A 23,175-nucleotide genomic window follows, 5' to 3' on the forward strand; every position below is an offset into this window, starting at 1 on the left:
TCCCTTTCTCACCTTATCTCCTTGCCTGCTCATCGCCTCCCGCTGATGCTCCTCCCCCCTTTTCTTCCTTCCATGGCCTTCTGTCCTCTCCTATTAGATTCCCTCTTCTCCAACCCTGTATCTCTTTCACCAACTTCCCAGCTCTTTACTTCACCCCTCCTCGTCCCAATTTCACCTATCATCTTGTGTTTCTCCCTCCCCTCCCCTTCACCTTTTAAATCTACTCTTCATTTTTTTTTCTCCCGTCCTGCTGTAGAGTTTTGGCCAAAAACGTTGACTGTACTCTTTTCCATAAATGCTGCCTGGCCTGCTGAGCTCCTCCAGAATTTTGTGTGTGTTGCTCAGATTCAATATCAGCAGCGTATGTTGTGAAATTTGTTAACTTAATGGAAGCAGTACCATTGCATACATGATAAATATAGAAAAAACTGAATTACAGTAAGTTAATTAATATAGTTTAATTAACTGTATTAGTTAATTAAAAATAGTGCAAAAACAGAAATAATAGAACAGTGAGGTAATGTTCATGGGTTCAATGTCCATTTAGGAATCAGATATCAGAGGGGAAGAATCTGTCCCTGAACTGTTGAGTGAATTCAGGGATTGCTGGGTGATGCAGCTTCAACTACTGGAAGGGCTTATTCTATGCTGTCCCTCAATGAATGAACGAATGAACGAATAAATAAATAAATAAGTCACCTTGAGTATTTATACTTATTGTGTTATTTTCTTGTGTCCTTTATCTTATTGTGTGTGTTTTTTCAATGCTGCATCTGATCTGTAGTAACAATTATTTCGTTCTCCTTTACACTGGACTCATTGCAATTTGCCTATTGCTACAATAGGTCAATGGCAGATGCGGTTTCAATGGCTCTTCACATGGCTCTTCATCTGGACGATATAAACACCTATGTCAGGATACTGTTCGTCAACTATAGCTCAGCATTTAACACCATCATTCCCACAATCCTGATTGATAAGTTACTAAACTGGGGCCTCTGCAATTGGATCCTCAACTTCCTAACTGGAAGACCACAGTCTGTGCGGATTGGTGATAACAGCTCCTCCTCACTGACAAACAACACTGGTGCACCTCAGGGGTGTGTGCTTAGCCCACTGCTCAACTCTCTCTATACCCCATGACTGTGTGGCTAGGCATAGCTCAAACACCATATACAAATTTGCTGATGATACAACCATTATTGGTAGAATCTCAGATGGTGATGAGAGAGCATACGGGAGTGAGATATGTCAACTAGTGGGGGTGTCACAGCAGCTCAGTTTTTGAGGACAGCCTGCTCCAGGCAGATTTACAGCTGTACCATATTCTTTCCATTTCTTGATGACTGACTTAACTGTGCTCCAAGGGGTACTCAGTGACTTGGAAATTTTCTTGTATCCATCTCCTGACTTGTGCTTTTCAATAACCTTTTTATGGAGTTCCTTGGAGTGTTCTTTTGTCTTTATGATGTAGTTTTTGCCAGGATACTGACTCACCAGCAGTTGGACCTACCAGATACAGGTATATTTTTACTACAATCAATTGACACATTTTGACTGCACACAGGTCTCCAAAAACTGATCTCCATTAACTTATTATGTGATGTCTAAAGTCAATCGGCTGCACCTGTGATGGTTTGGGGTGTCATATTAAAGGAGTGAATAATTATGCAATCAATGGTTTTGTGTTTTATATTTCCGAATAATTTAGATCACTTTGTGGAGATCTGTTTTCACATTGACACAAAGTGTTTTTCTGTTGATCAGTATCAAAAAACCAAATTAAATCCACTGTGATAAACAATAAAACATGAAAACTTCCAAGTTGGTGAATAGTATTTAGAGGCACTGTACATTAGGGACATTTAAGAAACTCTTATGTAGGTACAAAGATCAATGAAAAATGGAGGGTTATGTGGTTGGGAAGGATTAGATTGATCTTAAAGTAAATTAACAGGTCAGCACAACACTGTGGGCTGAAGGGCCTGTGTCATACAGAAACAGCAGACGCTGGAGCTATTCAGAGGACAGGCAGTGCCTATGGTGACATAAAGAGTTACTGCTTCAGGTCAGTCCAGGAAAGGTAATGTCAGAAGAAATGTGATTTAACCTGCAGAGGAGAATCTGTGGAGCAAGTAAAGAGAAGGGTGACAATAGGATGGAGTAAAGGGGATGGTGACAATTGGATGGAAAGTAAAGGGAATGGTAATGATAGAATAGAGAGAGTAAAGGGAATGGTGACGATAGGATAGAGAGAGTAAATGGAATGGTGGTGATAGGATGGAGATTAAAGGGAATGGTGATGATAGGATGGTGGTAGAATATTAGGAACATGGGATGATGTGCCCTGGAATTGACTCCAAATGTTGTGGGAATAGTTGAGTGATGGGCAAGTGAAATTATCTCTTTTTGATCAGGAGCCTGATGGTTGAGAGCTGCATTATTCCACTGCCCTGTGAGATCTACCTGTCCCAGCTTGTACAGCAGAGCAAAAGCAGCCCAGTGCGCAGTGTCTTATGGCGGGGGGGGGGGGGGGGGGAGAGAAAGAGAGGAAAAGAGGGAGGGAGCATGGGAGAGAGAACAAGAGTGAGAGAGGGGGAGATAGAGAGAGTGGAGAAAGAGAGGGGGAATGAAAGAGAGAGGGAGAATAAAAGACGGGGAGGGAAAGGGTGAAGAAATGAAAGAAAGAAGAGAGTGAGGGAATATGGAAAGAACGAGAGAGATGGGAAGAGAGGGTGGGGTGGAGAGAGTGAAGGGGAGAAGGTCAGTAGAGATGGGAGAATGAGAGAGAGATGGAGATATGTGGGAGGATAGAAAGAGAATGGGAAGGTGGGAAGAGAGGTAGAGGTTAGAGAATGTGAGGGGAGAAACACAGAAAGATATAAAGTGAGAGAAAGGGGGAGGACTAGTGAGGGGGTGGGAAGAGAGAGAGAAGAGAGAGGGCTACAGCGAGAGAGGGAAGGAGAAAGAGGGAGATTGAGGGAAGGAGAAAGAGAGGGATAGAGGGAAGGAGAGGGAGAGAGGGGAAGAGAGAGGGGAAGAGAGAGGGAAAGAGAGAGCGAGGAGGGGGGAAGCAGGGAGGGAAGGAGAAAGTGAGGGAGAGAGAGGGGGAGGGAAGGAGAAAGTGAGGGAGAGAGAGGGGAAGAGAGAGAGGAAGAGGGAAGGAAAGAGGGAGGGGAGGAGAGAGTGAAAGAGAGAGAGACGGAAGCAGGGAGGGAGAGAGAAAGAAAAAGAGAGGGGAAAGGAGGGAGAGAGAAGGGGAAGGAGAGAGTGATTTATCTATTTCCGTATTTATTTACTTGTGGGTCCACTGTTCCCGTTGCAGGCCGGCCCGCATACAGCCGAGGCCTCTCTCTGTGTCTGGCAGAGAATCACGGTTTATAACTTCAGAAATGTCAGAGTGCGGTCGGCGCTGAGGAAACTCCGGGGCTCTGGAACCCCGCCCGCGCCCGCAACCGCACCCGCTGGGCGGGAGCAGAGGAGAGGAGAGAGGAAGCTGGAGCCCGAGCCGGAGCCGGGGGCGGTGTCCTGGGCGGCGAGGTGGGTTGGCCCGGGAGCCGGCTCGGAGCGAATAGAAAGGCGGCCGGCCTATCACACACCCCTCGTACGTCAGCCATTGACACATCCAATCCCGCGGCCGGTGGCGACACACAAAGAGCGGATCAGGTTGCTGCCCCAGGCCGGCTTATCTTCCGCGGGCGACCGAGTAGCGGGCAGACGCGCCTCATCGGCCGGGACACAGCAACGCGAACCGGGACAAGATGGCGAGCGAGACGGCCGACGGAAAGGTGAGAGCCGGGCGGGAGGGGGCTTCGGCGCAGGACGCTGCCGCGATTTGGGGCATCGCGTCCCCGGACCGGTTCCCCGTGCCCCGGACCGGCTGGCCGGATCGGGTCGGTCATTCCTGCCTCCCCCCGAGGAGCGCGTTGAGTCTGTGCGGGAGAGGAGCCCGTGTTACCGAGCGAGCGAGCGAGCCCTCTCCCCGCGGAAAGCGCCGGAGCCGGCACCGGAGGGCCGAGGGCTCACACGGCCAGGCAGAGGGGCAGCAACAGACGCAAAATGCTGGAGGGACTCGGCGGCACCTGATAAGCGGTCCAGGACTCGGGCCGAGACCCTTCCCGATGACCCGGAACGTCGACTCCATGTTCCCCTCATCGACCGGCGGAGCTCCTCCAGCTTTGTGTGTGTGTTGCTCTGGATTTCCAGCGTCTGCAGGATCTCTCGTGTTCACAGTCGGTCCGCAGCCGCCGGCCCGGTCCCATCCATGCCCGGAGCCCCAGTCAGCGGCTGGCCAGCCCTTCCCTTCCCTTCCCTTCCTCTCCACAGTGAGGTTTAGTCATACTGTATTTCATCACCCTGAGCTGGTCGCCGCTTCTCCCACGGCAGTGCGGAGTGTCTCCGCATATCTCCTGCATTTCGGTCAGATACCCAGCCTTTACAGATTTAGTCCCATTGTTTTTAAACCCCCAACTGGGCTTAATTACGCGGGTCGCGCCGACTCGTCCCGCGTAAACACTTCCTATCCGGCGAGTCATTCAAACGCCCTCGCTCAGAAGCCGGTATACAGTAGATATAATGGCGGAGGGGATAAGTTCTCCCTGAAACTTTGGGTGTGTGTCTTTAGGCTCTTGTATCTCTTCCCTGCTGGTAGCAATGTGCTGGGTGATGGGGGTCCTTTATTGAGGGATGCCTCCTTTTCCAGGCACCGCGCTTTGAAGTTGTGCTCAGTGCTGGGAAGGTTAGTGCCCATGATGGAGCTGGCTGAGGTTACATCTCTGCAGCTTTTTGTGTGGTTCTGTGCCGTGGCCCTCCGCACCAGACGGTGATGTTAGACTGTCACCCTGGGATTACCACCGAACGGGGTCGTGATTCCCAATAACACATCCCAGACAGGGGTCGGGAACTCTCAGCAAAAGCGTGTCTGATAATGGCTGGGGTTTGTCATGTGTGGGGACCGGGCACCGCTCTCCGCCCTCGCTCGAACCAATCGCAGGCTGCCCGGCCTCCCCAAGGGCCTCGGTTTAAAGCAGTGTTTCCCCGGTGCACCGCGCTCTGGCTTTTATTGGGAGCCGAGAGACGTAGCCTTCAACGTGTTGCGACAAGCAGTGTGTGTGTGTACGTGAGGAAGAGAGCGTAGCCGCCTGTCGCCATCGGCGCGGAGGCGCAGGGTCTCGGAAGCGACCCTGTGATTTCTGTGTGGGGGGATTTAGTATCATTTACTGCTCCCCATGTCATTCTTACAATGGCTTTGGACTCTGAACCGACTATAATCTGCATTTCCCATGTTTATCTGTGTGTGTCTTTCTCCGTACGTATATCTGTGTGCTTTCCTGTCATGTCTGGCTCTGACTGTCTGTCTCTATATACATATACCTGTGTGCCTTCCTGTGGATGTGTCTATGTGGCTCAGTATGTGTGTGTCTCTGTGCCTTCCTGCGTGACTGAGTGTGTGTACGCGTGTGCCATGCCTGGGTGAGTTTCTTTAGTAGTTTCTTTATTACCAAATTAGGAAGGTAACTAGTGGTTGACTTTTTTTGCCTTCTACCTTGGCTACTCATTATGGTACTGTGGCTGCAGATATGGGAAAACTAGCCTCTGTATATCATTTGTTCTAACCACGGCGTTTAATGTGGATTTTAATCATTTGTGACGGTTACTTTTTTGTCGTCTTCTGCTCCCTGGGCAGAGACATCAGTTGGTGGCTGAAAAATGCGGACCTACTGGTCAGGTCATGTGAAAGGATATGGGAGCTTAAGTACTTGCAGGGATCTGTTGTGTAGCAACAGTGAATGTCATAAATTCCTAATCAGCACGATCTGTATGTACCAGACAGGGGGAAAAAAAACTTGCTGATCTTCAGTTTGCTAAAATAACATGGCTCCACGCTAATTGTCCCAGTGTTTTGAATGTAGATAGGTTTCCCTTTGTTCAGTTATACATACACTCCGTATACCCATGTACCTGCACATTAATGCAAATATCTATGCTCTGCTAGAAGTGACAGGTTTAAGTAAAGAACTACCTCAATCTTTCCTCACTGGGCAATCAGTCAACGTCACAATGAATTTCCTCACACTCCTCCTTGTGATTAAGATCATGTGAATAATACCCCAAGGATTTACAACAAGTTATGTATTTCAATATACATTTTATATACTGTATATAAATATTACTATTGTTAGCATGTACACTCAGTGGTTGTATTATTAGGTACACCTCATTAATGTAAATACTTAATCAGCCAATCATACGGCAGTAAGTCAGTGCATGACAGTATGCAGACATGGTCAAGAGGTTCGGTTGTTCAGACCAAACATCAGAACGGGGAAGAAATGTGATCTAAATGAGTGTGGAATGATTGTTGGTGCCAGACGGGGTGGTACTACAAATCAACAGTTATTTTCACCAAACTTAGTTACAAATTAATGGGTTTTGAAGGTGAACTCCTCAGTTCTCTCCTCACAGATGCTGCTGAGACTCGCTGCTGTTATTTCAAATTTTCAGCATGTCTTTTTTTTCAAGCTTTAAAGCATTTGTGTTGATCGATGTAAATGTATACAGGTTTGAGGAGTGTTTAGTGGCTTTAGGCCTGTCCCATTTGAAGCTTAGAGAATGGGTGGGGTATCTAATTGAAACCTATGAAGTAGTGAAAGGCTGAGGTAGGTTGTGGAGAGAATGTTTCCTATAGGGACCAGAGGGCACAGTCTCAGAATAGAGGGACGTCCATTACGATCAGAGATGAGGAGGAATTTCTTTAGCCAGTGGTTGGTGAATCATTGCCACAGACAGCTGTGAAGGCCAAGTCAAAGCGGGGGTTGATAGGTAACACACATCAAAGCTGCTGGTGAACACAGCAGGCCAGGCAGCATCTCTAGGAAGAGGTACAGTTGACGTTTCAGGCCGAGACCCTTCGTCAGGACTCGGCCTGAAATGTCGACTGTACCTCTTCCTAGAGATGCTGCCTGGCCTGCTGCATTCACCAGCAACTTTGATGTGTGTTGCTTGAATTTCCAGCATTTGCAGAATTCCTTGTGTGGGGGTTGATAGGTTCTTGATTAATCAGGGTGTCGAAGTTTACGGTGAGAAGTCAGGAGAATGGGGTTGAGAGGGCTAGTAAATCAGCCATGATGAAATGGTGGAGCAGACTCAATAGGCTCAGTGGTCAAATTATACTCCGACGTGTTTGATTTCACGGTCTATATCTCTGTGCATGTGCTCTGCTTGTAAAGCACTAACATCCATCCCTGGAGTAGTGTGTGACAGTGACTCAAACATTTTTGGAAGGTACACAGGTGGAACTGGAGAAAATAGAAAAATGAAAGGGTCCGTGGCTGGTTGTTGTATCCAACAGCGACAGGAAGCTTGTGTGGAACAGTTTTTAAAGCTGAAGAGCCCTTGCACTGGGGCAGTCCCACTCTCTCAACCTTGGAATTCTGGGTCTAGTGGTACGTTGCAGTGATTGACCATGAATTCTGAGCCTCATTGTGCCCGTCACTCTCTGGAGATGGTTGCAGAACCACCTTTCTAGTTGTTGGAAGTCATTCCACTACCTCCCCCCAGTCCATTGGAGCTGACTTCCCATACTAGGACAGGCATGACCCTATCTCACTGGGGTATGAGGCCTGCCAGCTGCCCGCAACTGCGTTACCCTGCCTGTTGAAGTGGTATACCGGGGGGGAGGGAGGGGTGGCTGCTGTCACATGCAAACAGCTACTGGGAGCTGAGTATTCGGTGGGGACCAGAGGTGAGCGAGCTGCCTCAGATTGGACGTAACAGGCCCCATCACCAGAGGTGTTCCTCCTCCCTAGACATCCTAAACACCCAGATTAATTGTACGGTAGGTTAGAAGGACAGCACAGCATTGTGGGCTGATGGGCTTGTAATGTTCTTTGTTCTCTGTGGAGATCTAAACCGCACTGCCAGGGAGAGTAAACAGTTGACGTTTTGTGCCAGGGTCCTTCACCATGAGTTCTGATGATGATTTTTACCTGATACCTCAACTGTTTATCCCCCTCCGTAGACGCTGCCTGACCTCTTGAGTTCCCAGGCTATTTTTTGTGTGTTGCTCTGGACTTCCAGCATCGGCAGAGTCTATTTCATTAGAGATTTTGCAGATGTTGGAAATCTTGAGCAAAATGCTGCAGGAACTCAGCAGGTCGGGCAGCATCTGTGGAGGGGGGATAAACAGACCTGTCAGAAGAGAAAAGAGATGTCTGATTCAATCCCGCCCATTTAACCTTGTGAAGGATCTCGGCCTGAAACGTAGGGTAAGAGGCTGTTCATCAGGGCTGGAAAGGAAGGGAGGCAGAAGTGAGAATAAGGAGGTAGATAATCTGTTTTTGATGTAGCTTGTGAGTAAGTATTCGCCCAAATTCCATGTAGATGGGTAAGCTCTCCCAAAGAGTACCTCAGAGTTTTAACATCTGTCGGAGAGAGCTGGCACAGCCTTGATCTTAACAGCCAATCTGAAGTGTCCCTACAGCCATGTAGTTCTGCACGTACCTGTCAACTTGGATTAAGGGCTTACGGCCCTTAAAGGGAGACACACTCACAACAGTGTGCTGAAACAGATGATCTGTTGGTGAACCACAGCGACAAAAGAAGGGCTTTTGAAAGTCTTCATGGTGCAGAGCCACCGGTGGGGTTTGATGTTCTGTCTATTATTAAGGACTCCCACCACCCAGGACATGCCATCTTCACATTGTTACCATCAGGAAGGAGATACAGAAGCCTGAAGACACACACCCAGCGATTCAGGAACAGCTTCTTCCTCTCTGCCAGCTAATTCCTAAATGGGCATTGAACCCACAAATGCTACTTCACTTCTTAAAAGTTATTTTTGTTTTTGCACTACTATTCTTAATTTAAGTATTTAATATACATGTGGTTACTGTAATTCAGTTATTTTTATTCTCTATATTTATCATGTATTGCATTATACTGCTGCTGCCAAGTTAGCAAATTTCACAACATAATGCCAGTGATATTAAATCTGATTCTGACCCCGAGCTTTGTCAGTGTGGGTTTGCATGTTCTCCCCGTAACTTTATATTTGTGTAGAGGTATTGAACTCTACTTCCAGTCCCTTCACTAGGTTGAATGGGTGAATCAGAATGAAGCAGTTTGAATGAAGGATGTCGGCCTGAAACGTTGGCTCTTTATTTTCCTCTATAGACGCTGCCTGACCTACTGAGTTCAATTTTGTGTGTGGAGTTTTCAAGGGATATGGGCTAGGTGACGTTGAGTCAGAATCCTCCTGACCTTTCTGACAAGTCTGTTTATCCCCCTTCACAGATGCTGCCTGACCTGCTGAGTTCCTGCAGCATTTTGTGCGTGTTGCTCAAGATCTCTGGCATCTGCAGCACCTCTAACACGAGATTCTGCAGATGCTGGAATCCAGAGGAGCTCAGCAGGTCAGGCAGCATCTATGGAGAGGAGTAAACAGTTGATGTTTTGGGCGAGAACCTTCATTAGCTTTCATGATCAAGGGTCCGTAGATGCTGCCTCACCTGCCAGGTTCCTCCAGCATTTTGTGTGTGTTGCTCAAGAGTTCCAGGATCTACAGGATTTCTTGTGCTTGCAAACAGAATACGTTTATTTTCATACTGTGGTCAGGCTGCAGACTAACTTAGGCTTGTTACAATGCACAATTGCTTCTAAAGATACATCGCCCACCTCCACTGGGGCATGGGCTGCTGACAGCAGCCCACCAGAGTCCTCTGTCTTGGGTCAGTCTTTCAAATTGTCCCCATGTGTCGCCTCTGACCCTCCTTCTCCCAGGGATGAAGTCTTTAGAACTTCTGTTGGCATTTCTATAGTTCTGGGTTTTTACAGGATGTGGTTGCTAACCCGTATGCCCAACCATCCTCTTTTCTTGTGAAATAATCAATGGTGAATTTGTGTGCCATTAGGGTGAAATATTTTGGGGTGACCTGATATTCCGAAAAGCGTGGTAGAAATGAGATGAGGTTATGCTGGGACACTGCTGGGTAACACAATCCTTCCTGAATCCACCGGACAGTCAGGTTGTAGCACTGGCCGAATCAATGACGCAAGCAGTATAAAATGTCTCCTGGCCTGTGCGACCACAGAATATCCGGTTGCACTCTGCAGCGAAGTCACTTGATGTGCTCACGTGGAGGGCACGGTTAAAGGACACAGATATATTGGGAGGAGGCCGTTAATCTCCTGCTGGAGGCTGTCAGGGGTCAGGAGGGTTTGTTTGGACCGGTGACAGTACAGTATTAAATAATCATGGAGTAGGAAGTGTGGGTTGTACCTGTACAGGAGACTGCAGTCCTGTGCTGCCAGGAGAGTCAGAGGTACACAGCATGGAAACAGACCCTTTGTCTCCACTTTAATGATCAGCTTTATTTGTCACACGTACATCGAAACGTTCGAACCTGCAGTGAAGTGTCGACCAGCATGTGCTAGGTGCAGCCTGCGAATGTTTCCACGCTCTTCGAACGTGGCAGGAAACCAGAGCACCCGGAGGAGACAAGAAGGCACGAACTTCTTGCAGACAGTTACTTGGCAGGAATTGACCCCTGTTCGGTGGTGCTGTGAAATGTTATGCCTGCTGATATGCCACTGTGCTGCCCAGGATCATATCCAAGTTAGCCTCCTCTGCCCTTGTCCCTCTCAACCTGTTTTTCCAGTACACTAGTGTAAAAGAGAATGAGATAATTGTTACTCTGGATCCGATGCAACACAGTAATAATAAAAAAACAATAAATATGAACACATCAGATAGCTTGTATACATAGATTGTATGTCCATAAAGTGATGCTAGGCACAGGAGTGTCTGTACATAAGGGGACTCTGACAGGAAATGATAAAGTAGTGGTGGTTGGGGGTGTGGAGGGGTGAGTTAGTCGGTGGAGGTGTTGATCAGCCTTACTGCTTGGGGAAAGTAACTGTTTTTGAGTCTGGTGGTCCTGGTGTAGATGCTACGTTGCCTCCTCCCTGATGGGAGTGGGACAAACAGTCCATGAGCAGGGTGGGTGGAATCCATCATGATGTTACTGGCCCTTTTCCAGCACCTTTTGGTATATATGTCCTTGGTGTTGAGTAGGCTGATGCTGGTGGTGCGTTGGGCAACTTTGACTACCCTCCAGTTAGCTGCAGTGCTGTTTCCATACCATGCAGGGATGCAGCTTGTCAGGGTGCTGTCTACTGTGCATCTGTACAATCACCTGAGTATAGATATACATAGTCCAGCTCTCTTGGCCTCCTACGAAAGCAGAGGTGAAGAAGTTAATGTAGGAGGTCGGTCCCTGATTGCCAGTGTGAGTCACTGGAAATGATGTGCTGAGCTGCATTCTCCGTCGAGGTCGTGGCTCAGACTGAGTTGTTCTTTAAGGTAGATTGGATGTGAAACTCCGCGAGACCCTTGTCAAAGCCAGCATATCCTTTCTTAGATAAGGGGCCCAAAAGTGCTCACAATACTCCAAGTATGTTCTGGCCAATGCTTATAAAATCTCAGCATTACATCCTTTCTTTTAGATTCCAGTCCTCTCAAAATGAATGCTAAGATTGCAGCATTTGTCTTCTTTACCGCTAACTAAACCTGCGAGTTAACCTTTGGGGAATCCTGCACAAGGACTCCTCAGTTCCTTGAGAGAAAATCATATCTTAAAAATTGATTGGCCCAAAGTTAACAAAGTAATAATCCTCAGAAAATTTGCTCACGTCCACTGTTCACAGAAAAAATAACTCCTTCATACTGGTGAACAGGAAATTACATTAGACAATTTCAATTCTTTGATCTTGATGGGAGTGGGTCCATTGTACCTATCACAACACTTCCACTGGCAGCTCGTTCTGTAGACCGTCGCCATCCCCTCCACCCTCCATGTGAGTGAGAAACTTAACCCTCAGATCCCTTGTAAGTGTTTGAGTCAGCCTTGGGGCTCTGGCCATCTTCACCACTGGTCCTTATTCAAAGTTCAAAGGAAATTGATTATCAAAGTACACGTATGTCACTGTATACACCCTGAGATTCATTTTCTGGTGGGCATTCACAGCAAATGCAAAGAAATACAACAGAATCAATGAAAAACCACAGAATAAAACTGGCAATGTGCAAAAGACAACAAACTGTGCAAATACAAAAAGAAAAAAAAAAGAAATGTTAATAAATAAACATAACTATTAAGAACATGAGATGAAGAGTCTCTGAAAGTGAATCCATAGGTTGTGGGAACAGTTAGTTCAGTGAAGGGGTGAGTGAAGTTATCCCCATTAGTTCAAGAGTCTGATGGTTCCTGAGCCTGGTGGTGTGGGTCCTGAGGCTCCTGTACCACCTTCCTGATGGCAGCAGCGAGAAGAGAGCATGACCTGGGTGGTGGGGTCCCTAATAATGAATGCTGCTTTCCTTTGACATGGAGGATGTATTGGTCAGAGCTGCCCTTCGGCCTTTTGGGAGAGATTTCTGTCAGGGTTCTGGGGTCTGGTTCCTGCTGGCAACGTGAAGGGAACTTGTGCAGGCCATCAGAATTAGTTTTAATATCACCGGCATGTGTCATGAAATGTCTGTTTGAGGCAGCAGTTCATTCCAATACATAATAAAATGATAAATTATAATGTCATGTATACATAAGTAGACCAACAAAAAAGCAAAAAATAAGAAAAATACTGAGTTAGTGTTTATGGGTTCAATGCCCATTTCAGAAATCCATTGGCAGAGAGGAAGAAGCTGTTCCTAAATCATTGAGTGTGTGTGTCTTCAGGCTCCTGTACCTCCCTGATTGTAGCAATGTGAAGAGACATGTCCTGGGTGTTGCGGGGGTGGTGTCTGTAATAATGGATGCTGCCTTTATGAGTCATTGCCTTTTGAAGGTGTCCTCGATTCAGGGGGAGCTGATGCCCTCAATGGAGCTGGCTGAGTTCACAATTTCCTGCAGCTTTTTCTGATCCTGTGTAGTGGCCCCTCCGTACCAGGTGTCAGTCCCTGGACAGATGTCGTTACAGGGCTCAGCCTTAGACTGAAGTTAAAAACCCAGTAAATGGCTGTTGGTGATTATCTCCGAATGCCTGTTAAAATCGTTCCTATAGAATGGCGTGCGTGCCAATGGTCACAAAATGCTGGAAGAACTCAGAAAGTCAGCCCGCATTTACAGTGGGGAATAAATAGTTGATAGTTTAGACTGAGACCCTTCATCAGGACAATGTTGTCCTCTGGTCCCATGCTTGTAGCCTGTGTCATGAACTGGTCTCAGTTGTATCTACATAGTTTGTTGACAGACAGTTAAATTAGTCTATTTCCCAGGAAGTTTGTTTAACAGTAGGCTATCTCAGGAGCTTTCTTCTGTGAAAGGATTTAGAGAAGAGGCTTATGAAGTCAATGAAAATCAAAAATAATTATACATTGAGTGAATGTGACAAGGGTGTTTCCAGGCGTGGGAGAGGAGGTAATGATACCAGGAATGACAAGGTTAATGTTTGAGGAACATTTAGATTAGATTAGATTAGATTACGAGGACACGCAGTCCTCTTTTATTGTCATTTAGTAATGCATGCATTAAGAAATGATACAATGTTCCTCCAGAATGATATCATTGAAACACAAGACAAACCAAGATTGAAAAATTGACAAAACCACATAATTATAACATATAGTTTCAACAGTGCAAAGCAGTACCGTAATTTGATAAAGAACAGACCATGAGCACGGTAAAAAAAAGTCTCAAAGTCTCTCGAAAGTCCCATCATCTCACGCAGACGGTAGAAGGAAGAGAAACTCTTCCTGCCATGAGCTTCCAGCGCCGCAAACTTGCCGATGCAGCACCCCTGCCTCTGGGTGCCAGGCTCTGGCACTGATGGCTCTGGTTGTAAACTCGTTAGAGTTTAGAGGAATGGGGAGGGGGATCTCATTGAAACTTGCCAAGTATTGAAAGGCCTAGATAGAGTGGATGTGGGGAGAATGTTTCCTACAGTGGGGGAGTCTAGGACCAGAGGTCACAGATAAAGTGGATGTAGAGAGTATGTTTCCTATAGTGGGGGAGTCTAGGACCAGAGGGCACAGCCTCAGAATAGAGGGACATCCCTTCAGAACAGAGATAAGGAAGAGTTTCTTAAGCTGAGGTTGGTAGCTCTGTGGATTTCATTGCCATAGATGTGTGTGTCTGTGTATGCTTGTATAATTCTGCTGACCAAATGTTATATTATGTAATTCTGAGGCTTTATAAGGTGCTGGTGAGGCCTCACTTAACCATATAACCATATAACAATTACAGCACGGAAACAGGCCATCTCGGCCCTTCTAGTCCGTGCCGAACTCTTACCCTATCCTATTCCCACCGACCTGCACTCAGCCCATAACCCTCCATTCCTTTCCTGTCCATATATCTATCCAATTTAACTTTAAATGACAACATAGAACCTGCCTCAACCACTTCTGCTGGAAGCTCATTCCACACAGCTACCACTCTCTGAGTAAAGAAGTTTCCCCTCATGTTACCCCTAAACTTTTGTCCTCTAATTCTCAACCCATGTCCTCTTGTTTGAATCTTCCCCACTCTCAATGGAAAAAGTCTAACCACCTCAACTCTATCAATCCGCCTCATAATTTTAAACACCTCTATCAAATCTCCCCTCAACCTTCTACGCTCCAAAGAATAAAGACCTAACTTGTTCAATCTTTCTCTGTAACTTATGAGATGAAACCCAGACAACATTTTAGTAAACCTCCTCTGTACTTGGAGTACTGTGAGTAGTTTTGTGCCCCTTGTTTAAAAAAGAATGTGCTGGCATTGGAGAGGGTCCAGAGGAGGCTTAGAAGAATGATCCTGGGAATGAAAGGGTTAACGTATGTGGACCGTTTAAGGAATATGAATCTAAAGGATCTGGAGGCAGATAAAACGACCCTTGGTGTCGTTTGGATCTCTGACTCCATTTAGTGAAGCGGAGGAAGTGTGGTGTGATTTACATTGTGATTGCGAAACAGGGAAGTCAGTTTCAAGTAAAATTGACTGTGACCTTGGTGAAAGGAGAACAAGTTCTAGAACTTTCGTGGAATAGATTATTGTCCCGCTCTTCACAGTAATGGTTATTCCCTGGAATGGTGCCTTTCCATGTCTCTCCACACTGGAACGCCAATCACAACTGCCATCTCGCTCTCTTCACAAGGTCAAATTTAGAATCAGGTTTATTATCACTGACGTACACAGTGAAGTTTGTTGTATGTTGAGCAATACATACAAATAATTCCAAAAGGAATATTCTCTCCATGGCCATCTTATTGGATGCCTCCTCTTCCTAATAAAGTGATCACGGAGTGTATCTTCGTGACCTACTGCTGCTGTAGCGCCATCCAGTTCTAGGTTCGACCTGTTTTGTGTTCAGAGATGCTCTTGTACACGCCAATGTTGTAATGTGTGGCTATTTGAGTTAATATTGTCTTCCTTTCAGCTTGAGCTGGTCTGGCCATTCTCCTCTGATTTCTCTCATTAACAACGAATGCAAGAAAATCTGTACATGCTAGAAATCCAGAACAATACATAGAAGACGCAGGAGGAACTCAGCAGGCCAGGCTGTATCTATGGAAAAGAGCAAACAGTCAACATTTCGGGCCGAGACCCTTCATCAGTCAATGTGGACTGTTTGCTCTTTTGTGTAGAAGCTGCCTGACCTGCAGGGTTCCTCCAGTGTTTTGTGTGTGTAGCTGTCTCATTAACAAAGAGTTTTCACCCACAGAAAAGCTGCTTGCTGGATGCTTTTTTTGTTTTTGGCACCACACTCTGTAAATGTTCATGTTCTGCATGAAAACCCCAGGAGATCATCCGTTTCTGAGATACTCAAACCACCCTGTCTGGCACCAACAATCATTTCAGAATCAGGTTTATTACCACTGTCATGTTTTCTGAAATTTGTTAACTTAGCAGCAGCAGTTCAATGCAACACATAAAATAGAAAAAGAAGGAAAAAATAAAAATAATATTAAATAAGTAAATCAATTACAGTATGCATATTTTGAATAGATTAAAAATTGTGCAAACCCCTCTCCCCAGAAATAATATATATTAAAAAGTGAGATAGTGTTCACGGGTTCAGTGTCCATTTAGGAATCAGGTGGCAGAGGGGAAGAAGCTGTTCTTGAATCACTGAGTGTGTGCCTTCAGGCTTCTGTACCTCCCACCTGATGGTAACAGTGAGAAAAGGGCATGCCCTGGGTGCTGGAGGTCCTTAATAATGGACACTGTCTTTCTGAGACACCACTTTTGAAGATGTCCTGGGTACTTTGTAAGCTAGTGCCCAAGATGGAACTGACTAGATTCACAACCCTCTGCAGCTTCTTTCGGTCCTGTGTAGTAGCCCCTCCATACCAGACAGTGATGCAGCCTGTCAGAATGCTCTCCACAGTACAGCTATAGAAGTTTTTGAGTGTATTTGTTGACATGCCAAATCGCTTCAAACTCCTAATGAAGTGTAGTTGCTGTCTTGCCTTCTTTATAACTGAATCGATAAGTTAGGACCAGGTTAGATCCTCAGAGATCTTGACACCCAGGAACTCGAAACTGCTCACTCTCTCCACTTCTGATCCCTCTATGAGGATTGGTATGTGTTCTTTCGTCTAACCCTTCCTGAAGTCCACAATCAGCTCTTTCGTCTTACTAACGTTGAGTGCCAGGTTGTTGCTGCGACACCACTCCACTAGTTGGCATATCTCACTCTTGTATGCCCTCTTGTCTCCATCTGAGATTCTACCAACAATGGTTGTATCAGCAGCAAATTTATAGATGCTATTTGAGATGTGCCTAGCCACACGGTCATGGGAATAAGAGAGTAGAGCAGTGGGCTAAGCACATACCCCTGAGGTGCACCAGTGTTGATCGTCAGTGAGGAGATATTATCACCAATCCGCACAGATTGTGGTCTTCTGGTTAGGAAGTCAAAGGTCCAATTGCAGAGGGAGGTACAGAGTCCCAGGTTCTGTAACTTCTCAGTCAGGATTGTGGGAATGGTGGTGTTCAGTGCTGAGCTATAGTTGATGAACAGCATCCTGACATCCGTGTTTCCACGGTCAAGGTAGCTTGGATCACATTTCTTCCTCATTCTCATGTTTGGTCTGAGCCACAACTGAACCTCTTGACCATGTCTGCATGCTTTTATGTATTGAATTGCTGCCACGTGATTGGCTGATTAGATATTTGCATTAATGAGCAGGTGTACAGATGTCCTCTGAGTATAGAAAGAGAGCAGAATTGTGATGTGTTCTGTGTTCATTGAGAAATCTGATGGTGGATGGAAAGAAGCTGTTCCTGAAACAATGAGTGTGTGTCTTCAGGCTCCTGTACCTCCTCTGTGATGGTAATACTGAGAGCAGAGCTTGTCCTGGGTGCTGAGGGTCCTTAGTGATGGAAGCTAACTTTTTGAAGCATTGTTTTTTGAAAATGACCTTAATGTATGTGGATCCTTGTACTGAAAGAGCTGGCTGTACTTGCAACTTTTCCGATGTGACCCCTCTTCTATACCAGTTGTTGATGCAACCAGTCAGAATGCTCTGCACGGTACAACTGTAAAATTTTACTTTGACTGTGGTTTTGAGAGATTTGCTGCTGTCACTGGTGGGAAACTCGTGATGAAATATAGCTGCTGTTGTGCTTTCTTCGTGATTGTATCAGTATGTTGGGCATAGGGTGGATCTCCTTCTCCTTTCTCTTCACCCACTTCAAAGATTGTCCTGCCCTTCATTCAGGACTCTTCCATGCCCTTCCCACCTCTACACCTCCCCTGACAAATCCCTAAAATCAGGACCTGTTTACCTGGGAATGTCCGTGGGAATGCCAGGACCATGACCCATGCTGTAAAGAATCAAGGGTCAACTTATTCACCCTAGACATTTCCTTTTATTAGGAATTTGCTGTGCTGTGTTGGTCAGGGTGAGACGTGCAACAGAAAACAACACCATTCAACAATTATACTTAATACTTTAATACTTAATACTTTATACTTTATTGTCACCAAACAATTAGTACTAGAATGTACAATCATCACAGCAATATTTGATTCTGCGCTTCACACTCCCTGGATTACAAATATTAAATATTAAAAATATTAAAATAGTTGAAATTAGTAAATATTAAAAATTTAAATTATAAATCATAAATAGAAAATAGAAAAATGGGAAGTAAGGTAGTGCAAAAAAACCAAGAGGCAGGTCCGGATATTTGGAGGGTATGTAAGGAATTGTTTTAAACAATAAAGTTGGTTAAAGTATGTTTATGGGATAAAATGTGCATAAATACCAGCATATAATCAGCATTATAAAACATGGTTTAGAGTGCTTACAGTGCAGTGATGGGGGTCTGAGGGGGTTGTGGGGGTGACAATGGGCGATCAGATTAACTGTCTGGGAAAGCAACATTTAAGATGGCGTGAAGATTTTGTTTTGATAGCCTGGTAGCGCTGTACAGAAGGCATCATTTGGAAAAGGCTGTTTGCCTTTTCTAAATGAAGGACCTTCTTATGTGTTACCCTGGTTAGAAATAGAGCTACACCTTCTCTTAGAATTGTCATCTTGTTGTGGTGGAGAGGCTTATGAGTCCTGAGAGTGATGCTGTCTGGAGCTTAGCTCCTGGTAGGCTCACCCATGGTGGTAAGGTCAAGGGAGAGATTTCAGATGAAGTTCAATCCAACCAAGACCTCAGCGCTGGAGCTGGCCGAAGATGATGACACATCATAACACCAGTGAAGGTGGAGGAAGGCAACAGCAGGGGAGGGTCCCCAGTCGTCTCATTTTTAATCAGAAAGGCTTGAATTATTTTCCATAAACCAGCCGCTCTTCGCAGCTTATAAACCAGCTACAGCTGGAAATGTTCCCTCTGTTTCTACATTGTCCTTTCATTGCTGTATTCTTAGTACTTTTAATGTTGACTTTGCTAATTTTGTGTTATTGGGACATGAGGAGAGCTTGCCTCATTTGGGGTGGCATGGTAGTGTAGTGGTTAGCACAACATTTTACAGTTCCAGTGGCCTGGGTTCAATTCCTGCCGCTGTCTGTCCTTTCTCCTCGTGACTGCGTTGGTTTCCTCCAGGTGCTCGGGTTTCCTCCCACAGTCCAAAGATGTACGTTAATAGGCCATTGTAAATTGTCCCATGATCAGGCTAGAGCTAAATCAGAGTGACTGGGCAGCACAGCTCGAAGGCCCCCAAGGACCTATTCCATGCTGACTGTCAATAAATAATTTTTTTAAAATTACTAGAAGAACAAATTTATTAGGACGTGGGGAGAGCGTGCCTCGATTACTTGGAGAAGTGTGAATTCCTTGAGCCGGTTTAAGCTCTTCTGCCTTTCAATCAATTCAAGGCTTTGTGTTGTGGGGCACGGAAATAAAGCGGCTTATTGCATGGTGGAAATTTGATCCCACGATATGGACAAATGCAAACACTCTGCTTCCTGTTTCTACTCTGTGAGATCTGCTGAGCTGCGGACTAAGGGATTTAACAACGTGACTGGTTTCTCTGACGCCAACCTTTCTCAGTAACAAATAGGAAATTGTTTTGAGGACAAAGTGGAGAAAAGATGTAAACAGACTTTGGCCAATGAGCCACGTACGTGGGAAGTTCAATCAAAGGCAACAATGTTACTGGACATCCCTCTGGATTACCTAAATCTCCCCTTCAAATATTCGCTCAAATCCCACACAGGCACTTGCAGAATGTAAATTCGAGTAATTATAAAAAAATTTGAACAGTGAACTGATTACTGGAATTATTGGATAGTCATAAAACCCCTATTGTATGCCAGAATGTGTGTATGACAAAGGGGAGAGCATTGCTGGGTTCCCTCTCACTCAGGCAGCTGAGAGGTGGCCCATTAAAGAGCCTTAACATGAACAAAACCAGGTGCTGACCCTCCCCCCCCCCCGCATCCCATGGGGAGGGTATCATCCGAGGCTGCCAATGTCAGATGGTCACTCAGAAATCCAGGCAGGTATTTGGATGCCATTGCTGATGGTGTGCATCTCAACTAGCTTCGAACAACCAAGTCCAGCTCCGGGCCTTCATGTGTGGTTTAGCTACTAAGCCCGGCGGAACCGAATGTCGCACACATTCTGGCACTTAGCAAGCACGCAGTGTTTGGCAGAACAACAACGGCAAACGCAAGCCCCCTTCCTCCCTCCCAACCCACGCATTTACACTGCCCTCCAACCCCAGGGCACCATGGTAGCGTAGTGATTAGCGCAACACTATCAGAGCTCAGCCTGTCGTAGTTCGGAGTTCAATACCAACAACATCTATAAGGCGTTTGTATATTCTCCCCATGACCACATGGGTTTCCTCCGGGTGCTCTGGTTTAGTAGGTTCATTGTTCATTGTAAGTTGACTTTTGATTAGAGTTAAATAGGTGGAGTACTGGGCGACGTGGCTTGGTGGGCCGGAAGGGCCTGTTCCACACCTGTATCTGAATAAAATAGCAGGACAGGCTGACTTTGGGCCTCGATCCTCCAGTAGACTCGGACACACAGACACTGGGGCTTTGACTCACCTGGTGGAATCGTAGAGAGTTGCTGACTTCTGCCATCAGCCCTAATTTATTTCTGGACTTTCGATTGATCTTTGGGCTTCAATCTTCGGTGTCAATCCAGGACTCACCGATGATGTCCCTGGATGAGGACCCAAACTCCAGGTTTCAAACTCCGGACAGCCGATGACGGCGCCCAAGTGTGCTCGCTGGTCTGCCAGCCTGGTATTTGACCATGTCCACCCCACAGGCTTCGTACAAAGGCTGAGCTCCGGCCTGTTCTTTAATTCCCCAACATCACCGTCCCTACCCTGCAACCTGTTCCTGGAGAAGGAGCACATGATCTCTGTGGGCACAGCTGTGGATTTCTGATACCATACGCCCCTCAGGGGTTATAATCTGTTGTAGATAATAAAAATCTTTTAAAATTAGAAAACGTATATAGTTTATAAAGCCCCGTTATATGGTCAGTGACCTCTTTATCAGATACACCTGTACACCTGCTTGTTCGTGCAAATATTTAATCGGCTAATCATGTGTAAGCAACTCAATGCATAAAAGCATGCAGACATGGTCAAGACGTTCAGTTGTTGTCCAGACCAAACATCAGAGTAGGGAAGAAATGTGATATAAGTGGCCTCAACCGTGGTGAATGATTGTTGGTGCCAGATGGGGTGGTTTGAGTATCTCAGAAACTGCTGATCTCCTGGGATTTTCACGCACAACAGTCTCTAGAGTTTACAGAGAGTGGTGTGAAAAACAAAAAAACAACAACCGGTGAGTGGCAGTTCTGGGGGCAAAAACACCGTGTTAATGAGATGATAGTAGGCATCGATCAAGTGGACAGTCAGAGACTTTTCCCTGGGTGAAAATGGCTAATGATTGAAGGAAAGTATAGAGGGGATGTTAGAGTGGTGGTGGGTGTGTGAAACACCCTGCCAAGAGTGGTGGTTGAGGCAGTTACATTAGGGAAATTTAAGAGACCTAGATAAACCCATGGGTGACAGAAAATGAGAGCTGTGTGGGAGGGAAGGGTTAGAAAGGGTTAAAAGGTCGGCATAACGAGGGCCTGTACTAGAACGTAGAACAGTACAGCACAGGAACAGGCCCACAAATTTATGCCGAACCAGTTGAATTAGTAATCAAATGGCCAATTAAACCAATTCCTTCTCCCTACACAATGTCCATATCCTTCCATTTTCCTCACATTCATGTGCCTATCTAAACATTGCTCGAAAGTCTTTAATGTTTCTGCATCTATCACCACCCCAGGCGGCGCATTCCATGTACCCACCGGTCTCTCTGTTTTACCCCCCCCCCACCTTAAATGCCTGCCCCCTGGTATTAGACACTTCAGCCCTGGGGGAAAATACTGCCTTGTCTCTACCATCTAGACCTCTCATAATCTTATAAACCTCTATCAGATCTCCCTCGGCCTCCGCCGCTCCCGAGGACTCAGCCTTTCACTGTAGCTCATGCCCTCTAATCCAGGCTTTTCTGCACCCTCTCGCGCCTCGCCATCCGTCCTTTAATAATGGGGTGACCAGAACTGTACGCAGTACTCCGAATGCAGTAAAACTAGAGTTTTATAAAGCTGTATCGTGATGTACTCTTCTGTGTTCTATCAAAATACTATCCTATATGGAAGAGAGATTTAGTGAAAGAAATAACTGTGTTCCTAACACAAGCACCTGCAACTAATTAGACTGGAATTTGCCCCCAGAAAAGTTCCAGCAGAAACTCTGGAGAGGGTCCAAGTTGCTGCCTTTGAAGTTTTGGTATTTTTTCTCCAGTTAGCTGTCGGTGTTTGACAGTAAGAAGTACATTGTGTGAATTTGTCTTCTTTTACATTGTGTTTCAGAAAGTTACCGGAAAGTTAATGCTGGCTGTGAGTGCAGCAGTACTTGGTTCTGTGCAGTTTGGTTACAACACCGGGGTTATCAACGCTCCACAGAAGGTAAGGCACTCGTTCACAGAAGAAAAAACGTTTAAAGTGTTTGTTTTATAATGGGTTTATAATTTTAAACAAGTGCTACGCCTGCTCGTTCACCTCCTCCCTCACCTTCATTCAAGGCCCTGTAGTCCTTCCATGTGAGGTGACATTTCACTTGTGAGTTTGTTGGGGTTCTCTCCTGTATCCAGTGCTCCCACCAATGGTATCCCCCTCCTCTCAAGAACCTGCCTGTCCCCTGGATTACCTTGTCTCCCAGAAAACCTTTTTTCCAGAACCTGCCCCTCCTCTCCAAGACCTTCCCCACCTCCATTCATTATCTCACCTGTCCCCATCATTTCTACACAAACTGTCCGGAGGTTATGCTAACCGCTAAGTTTCCACAGGCCAAGACTTTTTCTGCCCTGTCTCCTCAAACCTTTCTTCCAGAACTTGCCCCTCCCCTCCATGACCTGTCCTGTCCCCTCAGTAACAACCCTTCCCCTCGAGAACATGCCCTGGTGCCCCTCCTCTGAGAATAAGAGTGGTGTGACGTGCACAGGGGACAGTACGGTTGATGTGTACAGGGTACAGCTTGGTGTGATGTGGGCAGGGGACAGTACGGTTGATGTGTACAGGGTACAGCTTGGTGTGATGTGGGCAGGGGACAGTACGGTTGATGTGTGTGGGGTACAGCTTGGTGTGACGTGGACAGGGGACAGTATGGTTGATGTGTGCAGGGTACAGCTTGGTGTGTCGTGCACAGGGGATGGTTTGG

At 46.1% G+C, this 23,175-nt stretch overlaps 1 protein-coding gene across 1 annotated transcript in view; it reads left to right on the top strand.

Moving 5' to 3' along the window:
• The first annotated feature begins 3,616 nt into the window (after positions 1-3,616).
• LOC134337889 (solute carrier family 2, facilitated glucose transporter member 1-like) overlaps positions 3,617-23,175 on the top strand; it is a 42,524-nt gene continuing 22,965 nt past the window's right edge. The window contains exons 1-2 of the mRNA XM_063033216.1: positions 3,617-3,788; positions 22,329-22,424. Of these exons, the coding sequence (XP_062889286.1) occupies positions 3,762-3,788; positions 22,329-22,424 (123 nt within the window). The 5' untranslated portion in view covers positions 3,617-3,761. The remainder of the gene's footprint in view (positions 3,789-22,328; positions 22,425-23,175) is intronic.

Source organism: Mobula hypostoma, chromosome 25 (assembly GCF_963921235.1).
Source record: "Mobula hypostoma chromosome 25, sMobHyp1.1, whole genome shotgun sequence".
Lineage (NCBI taxonomy): Eukaryota > Metazoa > Chordata > Chondrichthyes > Myliobatiformes > Myliobatidae > Mobula > Mobula hypostoma.